The sequence below is a fragment of the Diadema setosum genome, chromosome 12, assembly GCF_964275005.1.
Source record: "Diadema setosum chromosome 12, eeDiaSeto1, whole genome shotgun sequence".
Classification (NCBI taxonomy): domain Eukaryota; kingdom Metazoa; phylum Echinodermata; class Echinoidea; order Diadematoida; family Diadematidae; genus Diadema; species Diadema setosum.
The window spans coordinates 34,006,490-34,026,380 of NC_092696.1; the positions used below are offsets into that span (position 1 = coordinate 34,006,490).

Consider the following 19,891-nt stretch of genomic DNA (forward strand, 5'->3'; position numbering starts at 1 on the left):
TTAGAGTTGAAAGTGAAGAGTGTGGACAAGGTTTTTCAGAAATGAAAAAAGGATTCTAAAGACACACATAATCACACTATTCTGCCAAAAATGTTCGGGATAAACTGCTAAAAAACACATTTTCCTGCCAAATTTAAGATACCAAATTTTAGCATAATGTAAAAGAAGACCCGCTCTTTCAGAAAATATGAAAAAGTCAAGTTTGGCTAGGTTGACCCATTTCACTTATTTTCAGTCCTCACGCAAAATCAGTGTGTGCGACTTTATGTTCGTTTTGAGGTGCACGGTCACATATCATCATTGACTTATGTTGTCATAAAATAATGTTACCACAACCGGTCGTATTGTGGCTGCGGATTGCTGCTCTTTTGATCTAGCTAACTGAAGAAAGCAGAGAGTTGTGATTATTGAACGTACAGGAGGACGAAGATAAATGTTACTCAGGCATATTCATAATTACAGAATAAGAGAAAGAATGGTAACCACGAATTCCGAGCCTGTCCACAGGTTACAGTGAATTACTTAAAAAAAAATGTCTGTATATAGGGCTTTATAAACGCACTTTAAATTCGATCACACACAGGTAAGGAAACCTTAGGAAGTCATCTCTCCTTCTTGTACTGCTTCAGGAACAAGAAAGAAGCCCGCAGTCTCTAAGTGATGCGATCCGAGGGTAACGCCCTGACGTTACCATGGATACAAGAGCGGGTCACCATCTCATCCGCCCGGTCGGAGACGGGCATCCCGTGTACTTATGGAGGAAGGGAAACAATAAGACCACCACAGCCAAATCAAAAGTATTTTTTGTGTGTTTGTAACTAATTTTGTGGTATTATAAGATATAATATTTACTTCTTCCTCTCCATTATTGAACAAAAATGTGTCAATGATACTTTCTTCTCTATTTTCAATTGTTAATGTCTTTCCTTGATTTCAGACTTCGCCATTATATGTGTTGTGTCCTCTTGAGAGAGATTGATATGTACCAAAAAAAGGAGATAAATAGATGGATAATTAAAAAGATGAATGAATGAATGAATGAATGAAAGAATAAATGAATAAATATATAAATAAATATGGATAAATATATAAACAAATAAAAGATAAATAGATCGATTAATAAATAGAGACAGGAAAAGACAGAAAGAGAGAGAGAGAGAAGAAAGTTGGAATTGTCTTGCAGAGAAACGCGATTTATGTGTGGGTCGATGGTCCCAGCAAGATATCCTTGCTTTCTTTTGTTTGAAATCAACAAGCGTGCGAAGAAGTTACAAAAATCATGGGATTTTTTTTAAAAGAAATATATTGAAACCGTCCCTTCTTCTTACGAATTTTTAACTCTAATACAGGGGGAAAAGAAATTAGGTCATTAATTGTCTCTCTGTTTCTGCTGTCAAGGATCGGATGTCAAGCGACCAAAGGAAACGGTCCCAGATGAGGAAAAAGGGACTCGGTCAGGGAAAGAAGAAAAACAGGAATGTATCGGAGACCAGGGAGGAGGATCCTGTCACAGCGGAAATATCGGCTATGGCGGAAGAGCAACGCAAGAGGGACGGTTTCTACCACGCTCTTGGTAGTGGTCTCTATGGTAACGAAGATTGGTGGGAGAGTTGTAGTGAGGATGAACTGGGGGTGACCGATAGAGATTCTTCAGTGGTGTGTAAGGATGCAGGCGGAAGACCTACGTCTTCGAGACAGCATCTGCAGAGGACACGCGATGGGATGGTCCCTGCTTCGAGGAAAGGGCAAGGGACAAGGAGGCCGGGTGGGGTAGGAAGAGAAGAGGGAGTGGGTTTAGATGACAGTCGTGGTGGTAGGCAAGGTACTCGTGGTGCTGGAGAAGGGGAACGAGGCGTTAGAAGCGGATGGATACCCACGGGTAAACAAGGAATCTGCCAACAGAGAAATTCCTTGATTACTGAATATATCATTGATGAAGACGATGAGTTTGCATACGATGATGCTTCAGACACCACCAAACAAGATCCCAACCGAAATGAACAACTCTATGGTATCGGAAAACACTTGACGGCTAGCCCTGTTTCAGCTGCGACGGAGAACAATGGGATACAAGACTCGGACATGGTGCAATCAAAAGCAGGTTCTCGTGTCCAATCAATATCAGCACCTGCAAAGTATACCGCTCCTCACAAAAACACTTTCAGAACTAAAAACTTACCAGAGAGAAGTGAAAGTTCCATCGATGATTCCGATGGAGCGTCGACCTCGTCGCGGCACGATTCCGACGGTCAAGTCGAGATGAACATGTCTCGTCCGCACTCTGCGAGAGCGGCGGTCGAGCGGCAACATCGGGAGCGAAAGGAAGCGGCCTTGGAGGACATGCGGGTGCATCTTCACCGGCGGGTCCGGCAGAGGAGGGAGAAATCCGTGATCGGGGACGACATCTTTCAGCGGCAACTCAAAAGTGGGTTCTGGACCTCGGAGGTGCTCTATCACCAATGGGGGAATAGTATCCTCAAAATGTGAGTCTTAGAGATAGAACACAGAAACGAACAGAACGATGTAAACAAAATCAATGCTTTATTTGTAGGATTATTTTGTCTACAAGCAATAGGAAATGGGTGTGCAAACTACTGAGTTTCATGCTACCGGATTTCTGTATGTCATAATTTCCTTGGTACTTTTTGGTGTTATTGTTGTTTTAACACAGAAAACGAAATAATCAATTGCTTTCACCGTAGATTTTGTACTTTGAGCTACTTGGAATTACAGCTCAGCTGTATGTCAATAATTGGGCCTACGTCAAAATCTAATCATTGTCGATTGCAATGTAACAATTTTATTCAAAGAAAATCGGGTCAACTCGGTTTCATCTGAGATTTGCAGCTACCATGTCTTGCTGTCTGTTCGAACGACGATGTCGTCAGTTCAGATTTCAAACAGGTACATGTGAACTCAAGGCCCTTAGAATATTATTATGGTGCGTCATCATGCTTGCAGCGTTTCTTGGGATAAAGGGATTTGTGGCAACTTTACACTTCAGAAAAAAAAATCAAACACATCCTATGACTCATTAACTATACGTTACTTGTGACTAGAAAAAAACAAACAAACATAGCACTTTAAGGGATGACTAGTAACTGATCAGTGGGAATCAGTGGGAATGCTGAGGGATGCTGTTCCAATTCTTGTGGGATTCATTTAAGAGTACATTATATATATATTGTTGTGTGAAAATTATTTGCTTCAGAACGGTCTCATATTCAAGTAATGTGCAGTTTAATGCCCCGTTGCTGTACAGGCATGCTAACCTGGAAACATTAAACTGCACATTACTTGAATATGAGATCATTCTGAAGCAAATAATTTTCACACAACAACAGATATATACTGTACTCTTAAATGAATCCCACAAGGATTGGAACAATCATCCCCCAACATTCCCATGATTCCCACTGATCAGTTACTAGCCATCCCCTTTAAAGAAAGTTCAAGAGGATGTAAACAATTATCAGTATCATTGCTATCTAGTCAAAGCTGCGGAGCATGGAAATGAGAAGCGGATACGACGAATATTAAACACTGATGTCAAAATGACTCGTTGTATAGATCGAATTCTGCGTTATTCTTTGATGGAACATTGATATCTTTTCTTTGCATTTACCTCTATATTAGTTATTCCCCAGCTTTCATTGAAAAAAAAAATGGCCACTAGTTTTACGAAAGGATGTCGACTATCACAATTTCTGGAGCTACGTGGTGATGCCATGATATAAATAAGTCTGCTCAACTATGCTTACACTACGCAGTGGCGGATCCAGAGGGGGGCGCAACCGGCGCACGACCCCCTTTATTTTTCATTAAAAACAAAAGAAATAAAAAGGAAAAAGGGAAATAAAACCCGGAAGTGGTACCAGAAATATTAGTCACGCCCCCCCCCCCCTTACAGAATTCCTGGATCCGCCCCTGCTACGTTGAATGCATTTACAGCGTAGTAAAAGAACAAAACTTAGATTAAAGTCGTTAGGTTATACACCAACTCTCCAGCTTAAAAAAGAAAAGGAAGAAAAATATATTGTAAATCTAAGCCAAACATTCTTCCTAGAAAAGTCTCATTTGATCTCTTCCATTGATTTATTTTACATGTTCAAGTTGTTCGATCATAATGTATGACTTCTCTAAATCTCTCTTTTTTTTTTCTAATAGCCAATCCATGACACGAATTGATCACGCTTTTATAAGGACGCATCGGGAAAGATTTTAGTGGCAAGAGAATGAAAAAAAAAAGCAAGAAATGAACGATGCGTTAAATGGTAATATCCTTGTTTATTTTCTTTTTCAGTCTGACAAGATGGCTGGATAACTCATATTCGGTTGCACTTTTATAGCTGGTCGTCTATAGGGTTCAGCTGTGAGTAATTCGAGTGGGCCTCTGTGTCGGTTTATGCAACCTGCTCTTTGCGATGAACGAATGAATGAAGAAGGACCCGAGCTTCATATGGAGAAAAAAAAATTGCAGTTTGTTGAAAAGAAAGTAAGAAAGACAAACTTATCAGACGGTAGAGAGTTTGAGCGCCAACCCAACAACTGGGTTATAATATGTTCGTGCACTTCCGACGCAATAATGAGGGTGCCCAGTCGTGATTAAATCTCGTTTCGATCCCCAGGCGCAGTACGTGGAAGGGAAACGAATCGCAGGAGTTCCGACGTTCTTCCACGGACGCCGGCGAGGAGCCCCGACGACTTCGCGCTCGGCGACAGGCGATCTCCGTCGAGAGAGATCGTCGATCACCCCTCACCATGGCAACTATGAGGTAAGGGGTTAGTCCAAAGTGCAAACTGTCTATTCATACCCAGACATCTTTTTGTACAGAGAAATCGAAGGGGAAACTCCACTCACTGCAGCTGCCCTTGTCATAAATTAGAAATATATACATGTACAACTTGTAAACTAGTCCTATCCTTGTTTACCAAATACAATGATGTTAATCAATATAAGAACAGCCGTGACGTTAGAATAATTGATGCATCATTATTCTGCTACCGATTTGTCATGGAAAACCTTTATTTTTAGAAAAGTGACAAGGTATTTTAAAATCAGTCTTGACAGCATGTCTATACTCAGTAGAGGGGCGGGACTTTGTTTGAGTGAGTGTGTGTGGGGGTGTGTGTGTGCGTGTTTATGTGGGTTTTGGGGGGAGGGGAGGGTTCGCGCTTATGGTTTGGTCACGGGGTAATGTCACCTCCTCCCTTTTTGATGGGAAGAATCTCGAAATCTCAAGGCGGACCCCGCGACAAGTTACGGCTTTTTTTTTTCATTTATCCCCCCTCCCCTCCTTCGGGATATATTGTTTTGCTATGTTTTTTTTTTTTGTATTTGTATTTGTTTCTCTCTTTTTGGGGTTATTGTTTGCTTACTTTCCGAGTATTTTCGGACAAGTATCTTTTGGAAATGTGTGTCAAAGCAAAATCAGCTCGTCCTCAACAGGTGAAGATTCAAAATTGTGCAAATGAATCCCCCCCCCCCCTCACTCCCTTTGACCTTTTTGCCTATGACTTGATCAACTTCTTTTCGTTTTTTTTTTTCTTACTTCCATTCTTTTGCTCTATGGAGCTATACGGTATCATAGGTACGGAAATATGGAGGCTGTTATTTTGTAATTCAAGGTTCGCATTCTTCTGTCGTAATTACGTGTATCTAACTCACAATGATCTTAACTTTACATTTACCATGATTTTATCATCTACCTTTATACTTTTTTATACCTCCTTCCCAAGAGAACACACACACACACACACACACACACACACACACACACACACACACACACACACAAATCAACTCTGTCACATTCCTCTGCCATTCAAACAATGCCTTAATTCACCACAAGGTGACCTAGGGTTTAGGTTTCTTCCCAGATTACGTCCCTTCAATTTGAACTAATTGCACGCACGTCTCGATTGCCTGAGTGCATTCATTATACTGTCGCGAGCCATTACAACATCATTCTCTGATTTCGACTTTATCGATCGTAAGGGTCATTTTATTCTATTCCATTCAAGCCTTCGATTTTCTTTTGGTCTCTCTATCTCTCTTACACTGTAACTCCTGCAGTTTTGTTCCTACAACGGATGCTACGGACCCGGACACGTCCAATATGGATTTGGAGCAGTCGATACGGGCTTTCAACTCTAGGCGGCGCTCTTCGGGTCGGCCGTCGCAGCCGAAAGATCGCAGCTATTCGATGGATTACGATGGGCAGCCGATAAGGCTTGACGTTCAGGAAGATTCTATAACGAGGAGAAATAGGGTGAGATTGCGAATTCTACATAGACTTGTCTCATTGACGATGCATATTGATAAATATATGTATAAAGCATGCTTATAGCGAATTATTATTCCACTCATACTTTATGCATAACATGTTGAGAATTAACAACCCCATTCGTAATCCAGTTGAAGACTTGGTAGGGTGGGGATTCATAGTCTGGTGGCCCGATTCATTCGCTGACCACCGGGGTGCATTCAATAGCCAAGAATAGCACCGGTCAGCGAATACATGCATCGTTCACCATTCTCACCATTATTATTATTATTATTATTATTATTATTATTATTATTATTATTATTATTATTACTACTACTACTACTACTACTATCATTATTATCATTAGTATTATAATTGTTATTATTATTTTTATTATTATTATTACTATTATTATTATTATTATCATTATTGTTATTATTATCACCATCATCATCATCATCATCATCATCATCACCATCATCATTGATATTGTGGTGTCAAAAGGGGACTGAATAGGTGAGTACAAGCCCCTGAGGGGGTTGCATACTATAAGCCCTGCTTTTTAGCAGTTTTCTCCATGTCCAACAACTTGTTTCGGAATCTCTGCAATTAATACAATATAATTGTATTTGTATTTAAGTTCACAGGTTCTCTTTTTTCCATTATATTGTTGAACTAATTTCTGTCCATTATGTACATTCAAACGGTTCATTGTATTCACATTTTGTAAGAGATGAAATCTATAACTTCATCTTAAAATTGAACTTGAAAAAAAAAATCGTTTGATCTGCTGCAGCATTATAATTGATTTTATCGTTTCAATTTATAATGTGTTGTCCATATCACTGCTTTCCTCTGAAGTTTCTGTGCCCCTACATCACTATGCCAACGTAATGTCCCCAGACATGGATTTTTAGTTAAGAGCAGAATCTGAAAGAGCATACTCCCTTACAGAAAATATGAAAAACTCAAGATTGACTAGGTTAACACTTGTTACCCCGTCCTATCTTGAGTCCTCAATGAAAAAACCGGGCTCGTGACACTTTGTTGGTTTTGTGATGCATGGTCACATGATCTGTCCTAACCATTATTGAAAACGATACTCTCACTCTCGCAAACAAATTAATCGACGTCAGCTCCGGCAGCTGTTCCGCGAGACGATCGTAAAGGTTGTCCGAATCACCCGCGTCATGCTGCGGATGATCGAACAGTCGAAGGCGAGCACGTACTCGGGCTTGATGGCCTCGCTCCACTTCTCCGCCGTCGACGGCTCCGACGACCCGAAGAACTTCAACAAGGAGCAGTATTCGAGGAAGTTTGCGGTAAGTCTCAAAATAAATTCTCTCTTTCTTCTTCTTCTTCTTATCTTCTTTTCAATCCAATTCGATTCAGTTCAAATTAAATTTTATGTCATTCTAGCGACGACAACGTAGGCATTTCACTTTCCTTTGGTAGCAGTGAATAAAATTTCATAAGCAAAACAAAGAAACTGAGAAGAGTATGCATTAATGATATTGTGGAACCTTAAATAATAATTATACATTGTCATGAAAACTGACGTGGTGAAAATGAAATAATGCTACGCAAACTGCGAAAAAAAAACAAATCTTATTCTCTTGCTTCTGTTTCTTCTTCTTCTTCTTCTTCTTCTTCTTCTTCTTCTTCTTCTTCTTCTTCCTCTTCTTCTTCCTCTTCTTTTCTTATATTCTTTGTCTTCAATTCAATTCAATTCAATTCAAAGGTTTCATTTTCAATTCTTTCAACAGAATGTACAAAAAGTATAAACTCGTCATGCATTTGAAGGAATGATACATAGGTAGCAAAGAATAACATGTATCATTTTGTCAGTAGTCATTACAAAGTGAGGCATTTTTCATACAAACATATTTATACATTCTGCGAAAAAAAAGTGAAGGTACCCGCTCAAAAGACTGCGCTTGTACTATGTGGGCATCTCACAGGGGAAAAATAGCTTAACTACAAGATGTGCGGGAAATGAGAAAAGAAGGGAAAAAAGGGAGAAAGAGGAAACAGAAATAGAAGTAAAGAGACGAGACAACTAAAAACAAAAAGCCTATATCAATCGATACATTCAAGATCAAGCCCACAGAGACTATTAGCCATAGTAGATGTGTATAGAGCGTTGAAAGCGACCGAGCAACTGACATATGGAATTGCTGAAAGCGGAACGTATTATCTTTTCTGTGAAGGCACGTATAAAAGTATACAAATTCGCAATAAAATACGTATGGGATGTGATGTGGAATGCCGCGAAAGAAGAGAGCTAACATGCATAAAAAGAATCAATAGCATCTTGCTTACAAAATTAAACCTACATACTTCAAAAAAAAAAAAAGAAACACAAATAAACAAACAAACTTAGTTTCTTTCTATTACATCTTAAGACTTAAGGAGGAATAATGATATTCCTGTCTCATTTTTCCTGAAATGTTCTAGTGAAGTGCGCCATCAGCGGTGGCAGTTGGTTAGTTGCTCATAGAGTCTCATGATCCGTCATTGATAGGAAAGAAACGTGGCTGAGCGTCGTTACTTCTCACTGCTCCGAGTGCGTTCTTTATGCGAGTGGTTAGGTCACGTTCTGTATTAAGGCATAACATTATATAGATGATGACTGGTAAGGGAGGAAACGCGCATAATAATCTAGCCAAGAAGGTTGGAAATGCTTTTGGGAACGGTCCCTAACCTTCCCGAAATAACAATCATACCAATCACTGGGGGAAATAACATGGTGTGTGTTCAGGACAACAAAATTGCAATAATATTTGTTGTCTATGGCATATTGACAGTACTTTAAGACCAAGGTATACATCCAAAGACAAATTTCCTGCGATTGCGATTGTATTTGCTGAGGCGAGAGCAAACCCACTACAAGCTACACATAGCCGACAGTCTACGGATGTTCATCTCGAGTTTGTTTGGAATTTACATGCGCTCATGCATAAAAACGTTCGCACATCGAAACCATTTGGAGAACATAATAACATTTTATGTTTATCAAATTGTAGTATTTGACTATTCAACGCTTGTTGTGATATTATTCGAAGTGATGAATCATTTTTGCGATAGAATTATTTGACATTTAATTGACGCAACTCTGATTTTGAATATCTTCTGATATCTTCTGATTCTTATATCTTCTGATTCATTTCGCGTTATATTTGCCGAAAAAAAGAGAACGAATGAAATAAATGAAATGAAATGAAATGAATGCTCACCAACTTCTGTTAAAGCTGTTACTTAACGATTATACATATTTTGTCTTTATCTTATAAAAATTATATATGTATATGGGTGAAAACGTTGAACGATGTACAATTGGCCATTTTCGGGCTTTTCGATATTCAAACTCTTGTAAAATTGTCACCTGGGGGTGTTTTTTCATGGTTTTAGGTATCATTTGGTAAGGGAGGGTTGTACCTTTCAGAAAATATATACTTTGTAATGTTCTTACTGCATTTTCTTTAAAAAATAATGCCTTGAAGCTGAAAAATGACAAAAATGCATATTTTGGGAAAAAATCCCAGAATCACACGTCTTAATTTTTGTTCTAATGCAAATCTACAGCTTTGTTTTTCCTTGTGAGGAAGCCCACACACTTCAACTATTTAATCAAGTACTTCTGCCATGAACGTGTGTATTATTTATCTTATCAGGAAACGTGGAATTCACTTATGTCTGAAAAAGAACGTCTCTGAATGAATTACCTTTTCCTTGACGCCAAAAATTCAGGATGACTATGAAAACATGTAAGGTCATATTTATTTAGCGTCTTATCCGTACTACCATTCCATCAAAATTTGTGAGTGAGCTGTGTGAAATAATCGTGTGGGGGCTCATTAAAGAAAATTATACTGAATAACCATCAGAGATGTGGATTATGCTTGAGATAAAAAGTGGTTATCAGTATGTCAGTGTGAGCCAGGCGACTATGATGATTGGCAACTGTAGTAGCATACTGTCCACAAAAGTGAGTTCTGGTTGAAAACCCGAATTGGTGAATGTCTCTGATCAAAACGAATGTCCCTGATTGAAAGTCTCTGAAGGGATATTCCCTCATCTGACACTTTCGCACTGCATGATACTTTATTTGCGAGCTTATTTTACGCACTGACGAGCCATCCTGGAATCGAGTCAGCACAGTTCAACGACAGATATGCCCACAAATCTTGAAAATGTAAGTAATAACAAAAACTTTCCTGGTGTTTGTGCCGATTTATTAGAATTATTATTCCGTAGATTTGCCAATCAGTATCATTTGTGAAATTATGTATTGTAATCTTTGGATTAGAGGTAAATTAAAAAAGGATAGACAGTAAATATGTAAGAATCTGCACGAAAATCAAAGACCGCACGTCTCTGAGCAAAATGAAAAACGTCTCTGAAAATTACTGTTTCATGAAATAAAGACATCCAGTATACAAATTATGAGAACATTAATGTACATTTATGTCTGGATGGGCTCAGTTAGTATAATAGGAACAAGTAGAACCACACGGGCGTGTTGTAATATTAAGAAAAATGAAGCTTCCTGAAAGATGTTGAAAATATGTAAAAGAGTTTCAAATTTAAAATTTTCTGTTGATTAAGCAAGTGTAAACACATTGCCAGGACAGAAAGTATGTTTTATGACTAGTAATAGGTCAATAGTCTATGATTAATATGTAGTAGTCACTTTAGTTTACGTATTTTTTGTGAGAGAGGCAGAAATGTAAGAAAAATAGGTTTAGGTCAGAGACGTTCTCTGAACAAATAGGATCTGCTCTCAAACCAATATCAATGACCCATCACGCCGAATTGGTGCCTATGTTTGTAGCACATTGGTTCCTCAATCCAAATATAATGCCAATATCTTGTAAAAATCAAACCCATTAAGTACTGATAAGCAAAGATGTTTACGTCAGAGACGTGACATTGAACGTTTTACACATTTTCAACTACTACAATAAGGAGTAGATCTTTCATTATTCCACAGTATATGGCCCTCGTTTACATACATCGTTCTTGGTAATTTACGCAATCTATAAACAATGTTGATTTTATAATTTTGATCAGAGACGTTCATTTGTGCGCACATTGTTCTTCCAGTGCATGATAAATTTATTTTAATATCATTTCAACTCTATCTTTTTTTCTTCCAGCAAGATGGGAAGACCGGATGGATTTTAAATGCTCCGAATATTAGAATTTCGTCCTGCTCAGGATCTTTAGGCTCAGTCATGTTCATGGAGCCTACAAGTTCCAGACAACAGGACAACGGCCGTGGTACTGGCAAGACCGGACGGACATTTTGGAGGTGCCATCTGTTTACAAAATAATGACTATCCCAACCCCTGTTTCAGGTATAGCAAGCGACGCAGTCGGTACCATGCACTGATTGAGGACATGGAATACCAAGTGGAGGGGAAATACAATTCAATGTTATAATGCGGACTCTGTTTTTAATGCACATCACTACGTTTGCTTTTGAGGCTGTAAAATCTGAGGCTTACACGCTAAGAAATAAATGTTAAAATTTGCACCTAATTTGTAACAATAGCAGCACACCTGCGGTGCATACTTCCACCCTTAATTGTGCTTAATTGCACCCTTAATTAACTGCCTTTTTGAAGTTTTGCTAATTTCTGCAAACAAGTTCTCGTACAGTTGATAAGAATATGCAAGTGAGTGAGCTAACCATGTCATACCCTCACAATTTTCCATTGATCGTGTACAAAAAAATAACGAACATTCAATTTTTCTGTCTTTGAAATCTGAAACATGATGCTATTCCTGGTTGATTACCTTCAGAATAGTACCCGGATTAAAGCCTCGGGCATAATTATGTTTGAATGAAAAACTGAAAATTTCAAAATGTTTATGTGCAAACATTATGGCAAGTTGTGAGGGAATGACAAGCTCAATTTGCCATTAGCATATTCATAATGAGCGTTCAAAAACTGTTTCCTGAAAAATTAGCGAAACTTCAAAACGTCATAACTTCATTATTTTTTTTTTCTTGAGCCCGTAAGATTTTATTCTTTCTTATCAGCAGCTAGCTCATATTTGAGCTGAATTTCCCCTGTAATGACTCCTTTTCTCTTAGAAGTAAGGTGAGATGTTCTAGTGGTATTATTTTTGAGGTTTGTAAGCCAAATACATGAGAAAAGGAAAAATACTAAAATCTATGATGAAACAAGAAAATGTCTATTAAGAATGTCCCTTTACTTAGTTTCCTCTACAACACTATACTTATGTATCGCCTTCGAGTAGAAAGAAGGATTGGTAATCCCCTACCGATGTTACAGGTAAAATGTGATATTGTAATGTTATCATTGTCAACCTCTTGAAAGAGGTTTTCAGTTCATTTTCGGTCAAACGTTTGCTGTACCACACCGTTGATATTCTTTTGAGTTTGGCGTTTACAATTTATATCTGCCATAGAATACAAAAAAGCAGAGCGGAATTTGATGCCTCTAGGATGAGTATAGGTTAATTACAGCTTTCTGAGACGACATCATAACAGTGGCCCAGGTACGGTCCCTAATAAAAATCCGAACTGGCCTGACATACACATACAATCATATTTGAGGTATAGTGGTCAAATTAAAATAGTATTAGTAAATTCGTGTTTACCTTTGTTATAGATTTGGACTACATTTGAAAGAAAACATTATACAATACTGATAGCATGTGGACACACCTTCGCATACACCGGAAGGTGAAATACAAAGTAGTGGTCATCATAAACAAAAACAATTCTTGACATATGCCTCGGTAAATGATTTTCAATGAATGTGGAATGTTGAGTTACGAGCATCTTTTGAAATAGGGAGTTTAGTGTTTAATTCTAGTGATAACTTACAGCCGAAACGTCCCTGATGGAAAAGCAAATGTCTCTGATATAAACAAATAATTTAGGTAAGGTAGTCAAAATTGCAAGTATTTCATGTAATTTCTATTTATGTGTCATTCAAAAGTGTTGTAAGATATGAATGATATAACAAGGACAGGTTTGTTGTTGATTTTTGGTGTAGAAATCGAAATTCCTCTTACAATTTGGAGGTTTGTAGTTACAATCGGTTATTATGAAAAATAATTCAAATTGAAATTACCATTCTGAATTGTTCACAAAAGATAAACATGTGTTTAATAAAAGAATAATGTTGTTTATTCACAAACCTCGTAATTATGGATCAAAAGACATCGTTTTTATTGTCTATGTCTGAGGAACGTCTATGAGTGAAACCTGAACGTCTCTGATCAAAACATGGCTTACTTTCAGCATCTGTAAAGGGCTTTTAAGGGGATTTGACCAAACGAAATGCACTAAATTCATTATTAGTATCTAGTGAATATTAACATTTAAACAAATGAGACCCCTGCTATATGTTTTGTTCAAATGAGATGAAAGTGAAGATAAGAATATAGAAATCTCTGCGTAAATGACAAAAACTCCACTTTTACTTTAACTTCCGTGTGTATTAGCTTTTGTAAACTTCACAGGAGGTAAACAATATTTTAGGAACAAATTAACACAGTCTTCAAAAGCATGAACAAGATGAAAATATATTCATTTGAATGTTTTTCTACCTTCATTTGAATTTTCACTAAAACAATGTTTATTTTAGTCAGAGACGTTCGCCAAAATGTCACAGTTCTATCTAATCTTGAATAAAAACAACACTCTTGGAGATATCCCAGTATAATCGGGTTTCCAAGAAAGCTGATATCAATGACATTGGACTGAGATATATTCATATCAGTGAGTGACGTTTTTTTTAATTTTGACCCCTGATTTGCCCAATTGTACATCGTTCAACGTTTTCACCCATATATATATATATATATATATATATATATATATATATATATATGTATATTGTATATATATGATATCATATATATATATATATTATATGTATATTGTATATATATGATATCATATGTATATATATATATATATTGTGTGTAGAGACGGCCGTGATAAGGCAAAGGAACGTAACTCAAAATTTGGGCATTTTGAGTTATGAGCATATGGCTCCTAAATAAAATGCGCTCTTTTTAATGGTGAATGTCTCAATTCTCAAATGTTTACCATTTCAGAGATAAAAAGCGTATCTTACACACCTTTTTCACAACTTTGCCGTTTGCAGCTAGGCAAAACAACGTAACCGGAGATACGTATAGAAATGACAAAGAAAACATTTTCGCTGTTACGGCAAATGAACGTATCTTTACATACACTGTTTTTTCATGGTGGTTTCTCAAGAAAAAAGAAGGAAATTGCGACGCCAAAAGAACGTATGTCATCATACAGCGCTTTGCTGTGTAAAATCAGGGCCATGCGCGCTACAGTCAGCACGGCAAAACAACGTATCAACATCGTGGCCATCACAACACACGCTACACTGCATAACTCTATAATATGTAGGACCTACGGCTACGTGCTGCAGATCCATTTCAGCCGCGGCAGTGAGTGTATTGTAGTGCCGCCGCTTTCTCGCTTGCGACAACAGCTTAAGCAGAGTTTCACCGACTGGTTGACTGGCAGGCAAGCTTTGCTGCAGTGTGAACCATGAAGTCATGCCCATTGTTCTGTTTGCAGTCATGGAATGGATATTCTCCTGACCAGCTAATGCTACCACAAAGAAAATCAGCGGTAACACCGGTAAGTTTTATGGGTTTTTTGTCAGGTCTAAGTTTGATCTAGCCCGACCAGACGCCGTGCGAAATACGGCGATTGGGCTGTACAGACTGGACGACAGTACGCTTTGCTAGTACTAGGGTCCAGTACTTTCGATGATAGTTTTCACTAAGATTTAAGAACTCGATGAGTAAAAAAAAAATAAACAAAAAACACAGCAAGCTATGAAAATAAAGAGCAAACTTAGAGCTATGAGTATGACAGCCTTTCCTTTCGGTGGGCTTGCCAAAACGTGGCTCATTGGTGTGGTTGTGGTTGTGGTTCTACTAATGTAATAATGACTATGTAAATGTAGGATACTTGTAGTAGTAGTACTACTAGTGGTCTAGTAGAAGTAGTGACTCTCAAAAGAAATTTACCTATGCGCAAATAAATTGAGTGGACCCTAATATACTGTTATGATCATCGACTTGACGTCTTCTACCTCAAATTCAGTTTTCGTTTAAAAGCCTAAAAAAGTAACAGCTTTATAGTAAACAGTAGACTCGACTTCAAGCTAATGACAATAAAGCTTGATACTGATGAATTCCATTTAGTCTTCAGTGGCAACATGAACTGATGGAAGACGATATGTTCTAATAATGACATTAACATCATTACTTTGGCAAGAAAAGTAAGGACAACAAATAATGTTTGGTCTACATCTTTGGTTAAACACAAGTACTGAAGTAGTCTTAGATCTTGTTTGTTATTTCTTGAAAGGATGAAGAATGTGATTGTGGTGTTTTCATACATACAGGAATTTATCCACTTAAAATAAGCCTAAAAAATAAAGTCATATTAAATGGTACTCTGTACCTGCTAACTATGGAAGCCTGATTTATCTTCTTTTTTTTTTTGGGGGGGGGGGGTATTCTTGGTGCAATTTTAGTCAGCTTTACATATTCTTTAAAACATGTTTTTTTTTTTTTTCATTTCGATAAAAAAAAAAAATGCATTGTAGCCATGGTAGATCCTATACATGTTATTCGTTCCACTCCTCCCCATATCAATGTTGAGGGCAAAAGCTCATGGAATTCAAATATCTATTCTTAAGTTAGGTGGTTTTAAATACTATGGAAAGTTCAAATATTCAGACCCAATCGTCTACTTTAGATGATATTAACATTCGTGTTGAAATACATATTTGCATGTCTCTCCTTTCAGTGTCCACATCAACCGCAAGCCTAGACCAGCACAGAAAAGGAATGCAGTGTATCAAGTACAATAAAAGGTACAAGTTGAATAATCACCTATTAATTTATACAACAAAAGTAGAAGAAGGGGGAAGAAATGAATCCCACCTTTGTCATTATCACTGGCGACACAAGCCGGCTTTTGGAAAAATTATAAAAGAAAAAAATTAAAGAAGGCAGAATCCATGATGATGACTCTCTGATAATTTGAGAATACCACATTTCACAGTTCATTCCTTAGCAATGAAAAAAATAATAATATTAAATGAAAACTGACGAAATAGTTACCACTCTCTCTCAAAAATAAACACACAGCCTTGTATATCCTCAAGGGGTATTTGTATGATGTTGAATAATATATATTGTGAGTGTATTTCGATATTAAATACTCATTCTCATTTCCTTTGCTTTTTTTTTGAGGGGAAGGGGGTCTGTGAGAGAGGATTTGTTACACACAACCATGTCTAATGAAGAATTTAATCACATGATATAACTAAAGCAGAGTTGAAATTCACTAGCTGTATTTTATGGAAAGAGTGCCTTATTTTGTGTTAATTATTCTCTTCCGTTTCTTTTACATTTTCCTGCAGTGGTGTACCGAGCAGTTCGAAAGCAGAGAAAAGATCAACTATACAGATTTCAGAACAGCTGTGCACGCCCGTCAGAATCTCATGAAAGATGGAGTGGATTGTGCACTAGATCAGTCAACTGTAGAAGAAAAATAATAACACTCGGATTGTTTATATAGGATCAGGTAAATCTTTCACAGTTGAATTAAGAACTCGTAAAACTCAACTGTGAAGTGTTCATGACTATTCTCACGTTATGAAGGCACAAGAAAGATTTTTTTTTTATATTGATATGAAACTAAAGGTTCTATTTCGAGAAAAAAAAAATATGATGAGGGCTTATTGCCCTTTGAAATGATGACTATCAACTTTAGGTAAAACTATCACTTGTTCATATCAAATATTGTTGTAAATGCTTGCCCTCAGAATCAATATCATGTCGATTGAAACATGTCAACTTATTTCAGAAAACCAGGGAAACAGTAACCTTATTTCCTGCAAAATTTTCATATTTTATTTTGAGCCTAATCCCTCCGGGAGCTCTCAGACAACGCAGATGTAAATTGCAGCACAGCAAATCGCTGTTGTGATAAGACGTTCATTGAAATGTGTTTAAAGTGAATACTGTTGCAAATTTTCCCTTCGTTTAAGCTGCCTAATAATTGTTCTTTACCCAAATATTTACTTCTTACTACACTTGATCTTCAACAACAGTAATGATTAAAAATTGTATGTGTGCTATTTACAATTTGTAATTTGTAGATGTTCTGATCTTCCACGGTAAAAATTGATGCGAAGGTCTGATATGGTAATAGTATAACTAATCTCCAGAAAAAAAAACAAAAAAAAAAAACAATTATGTTCTGTTGAAAATTTTGTTCCCAGGGTTTTGCTCAACTGTGGTACGTATGTAAGCTACTTTACTCGGGAAGTAAATGACATTTTTTTTTCTATTTCTAATTAACCATCCTGATAATGTTTAGTTACTACTGATTTGCTTTCAATGTGATAAAAGCATAATGGCATATCAATCTCTCTCTTAAATTTTAAGAAGAAAGCGTAGATACCTATGTCATATTCTCAAAACTTGCAAATAATCGAATGATTTTGTAATGCTGTTATCTTTGAGAAACAGATGTACACACATTTCTCCCTATAAACCTTTCAGAAGATGTAAATCAGTCTCTGCATCTACATTTCTGTCATGTCTTTCTCAAAGTTATTCTACTGAGAGAATGTTTGCAACTCTGACAAGTCTGAGGTGTGTTTGTGTGTGTGTTTTTGTACTTGCTTGGTTGTGTGTGTGCGCGCGCGCGCGTGTGTGTGTGTGTGAGAGTGGTCAATTACACCTAAAAACATAAAAACCTGGATTCATGATTACCTGATAAAGCATTGTTATTATTGTTGTTGTTCAAAGAATTGAGCCATATTATCATTAGAAGTTTTAACCTTACGGATACAATTCATGCAATCAACCAAACATTAACAACTTATAACGATAAACAAAGTACACAATATCATTCTTTCTGCTCAAATCCTTTCATCTCAATGGAAATCGTTAAATAAATCAAAGAAAAGATAGAAATTAAAATAGGAGTCTCAATATAAACACATTAAATGCGTGTATGTGTCTTTGAAACGAAGTGTATGTGTCTATACAGGTGTCTATACAATTTTTTTAATACCCATTTTATTTCATTTTTTTGCCAGTTCTCAAACAGTCCATTTTACAGACTTTACCCAAACTCGTACTTTAGTTGTCGACATCAATCCAAATCCATGTTTTTGTTAAAACAACATGAATGATAAACCAAATATAATTATGTTCCCAATGAAAAATCTTACATCAAGGGATAAAAAACATACACTTAAAGATAATAAAAAAGAATGGACATCTCAATAAACTATAAACTGTATATGCAAATGAAGTAAAACAAAAATTTAGGTTAATCGGTAGATAACAACTAATTACATTTTAACACATACTCGGTAAGTTTTCAGGAAAAAAAAAACATGAAAATGTTCTCTTGCATCGATAATTTTGCAAGCTACTGTGTTTTACTATTCTTAATATATATTCAAACACATATAACGGGACTTTTATTATCCAGTTAACAAAATTGTCAAATAAATAAATGATAGAGATTGTTGCCATTGAGTCGGAATACGTCATTCTGCCTAATTACATTGATGAAAGGGTTTAGGCGCAGATATTTGTAAGTCAAGATACGTTCTTTTGGCATACTGAAGTGGCTTCGCGGGAGAATGCTTACGCGCCGTAAGTCAGGATACGTTCTTTTGCCTAATTGGTATGTTGCCGCGTGAGGATTCTCGCACAACGTAAGTAAGGATACGCTCTTTTGATAAACTAGAATTACTCATCAGCACAGTGCTGTGATTCGCTAAAATGCTGTATCTATTCTAAACATGGCAATTACTCTAAAACGGGAAGTCCTATTTTACTGAAATTTTATCGAGATATTCTTTATTAATGCCTAAGAAACTTCGCTGCTTCAAAAGTGTTTTACTCCTATGACGGAAAAATGGGAACCAATTGAATTTTCAAACTCGTTTTTCTCAGAACATGATATTCTGAGTTACGTTGTTTTGCCTTATTACGGCCGTTCTCGAGAGAGACAAACAGACAGGCAGACAGAGGGAGAGATAGAGAGAGTCAGTAATAACATCAAGGATTAGAAACGCATAAAACAATTATATTATAACCTTTTTGGGGGGGGTTCTTTACTTTCTTATTATCAATATTCTTTCTCTTTATATTAATGTTATGATTATCTATTTAACGAATCATTCCATTATTTTCTTATATTTTTTTCTGATTTTTTCATTTATTTATTTTATTTCATTATTATCGTTTTTTAACAGAACCTTCACGTCCCACTATGGGCAAAACGTGTCGTGTGCAAAGATCCATGGGAACGTACCCCGGAAGAAATCGTACGCCTCTACGGGGTCATGAGGAACATGCGCAGTTTTGAAAAGTTTACGCGGAGGATGCGCATGGAGATCTGTCGTTCTGCCAGATACAACCAGTAAGTGAATTTTACCATTCTTAAATAAGTCTTAATTTTACTGAATTTTTCTTCTTTTTGTGTGTGTGTGTGTGTTTATTTACGTAGACAAGATTGCTTAGAGACCGCTGAGTGTCCAAAACAT

At 36.9% G+C, this 19,891-nt stretch overlaps 1 protein-coding gene across 1 annotated transcript in view; it reads left to right on the plus strand.

The window, feature by feature from the left end:
- The first annotated feature begins 692 nt into the window (after positions 1-692).
- The window catches only part of LOC140235903 (uncharacterized), a 33,004-nt gene continuing 13,805 nt past the window's right edge, over positions 693-19,891 (plus strand). Inside the window, exons 1-6 of the mRNA XM_072315894.1 lie at positions 693-797; positions 1,399-2,483; positions 4,629-4,775; positions 6,077-6,272; positions 7,406-7,591; positions 19,601-19,767. Coding sequence (XP_072171995.1) covers positions 693-797; positions 1,399-2,483; positions 4,629-4,775; positions 6,077-6,272; positions 7,406-7,591; positions 19,601-19,767 — 1,886 coding nt within the window. The remainder of the gene's footprint in view (positions 798-1,398; positions 2,484-4,628; positions 4,776-6,076; positions 6,273-7,405; positions 7,592-19,600; positions 19,768-19,891) is intronic.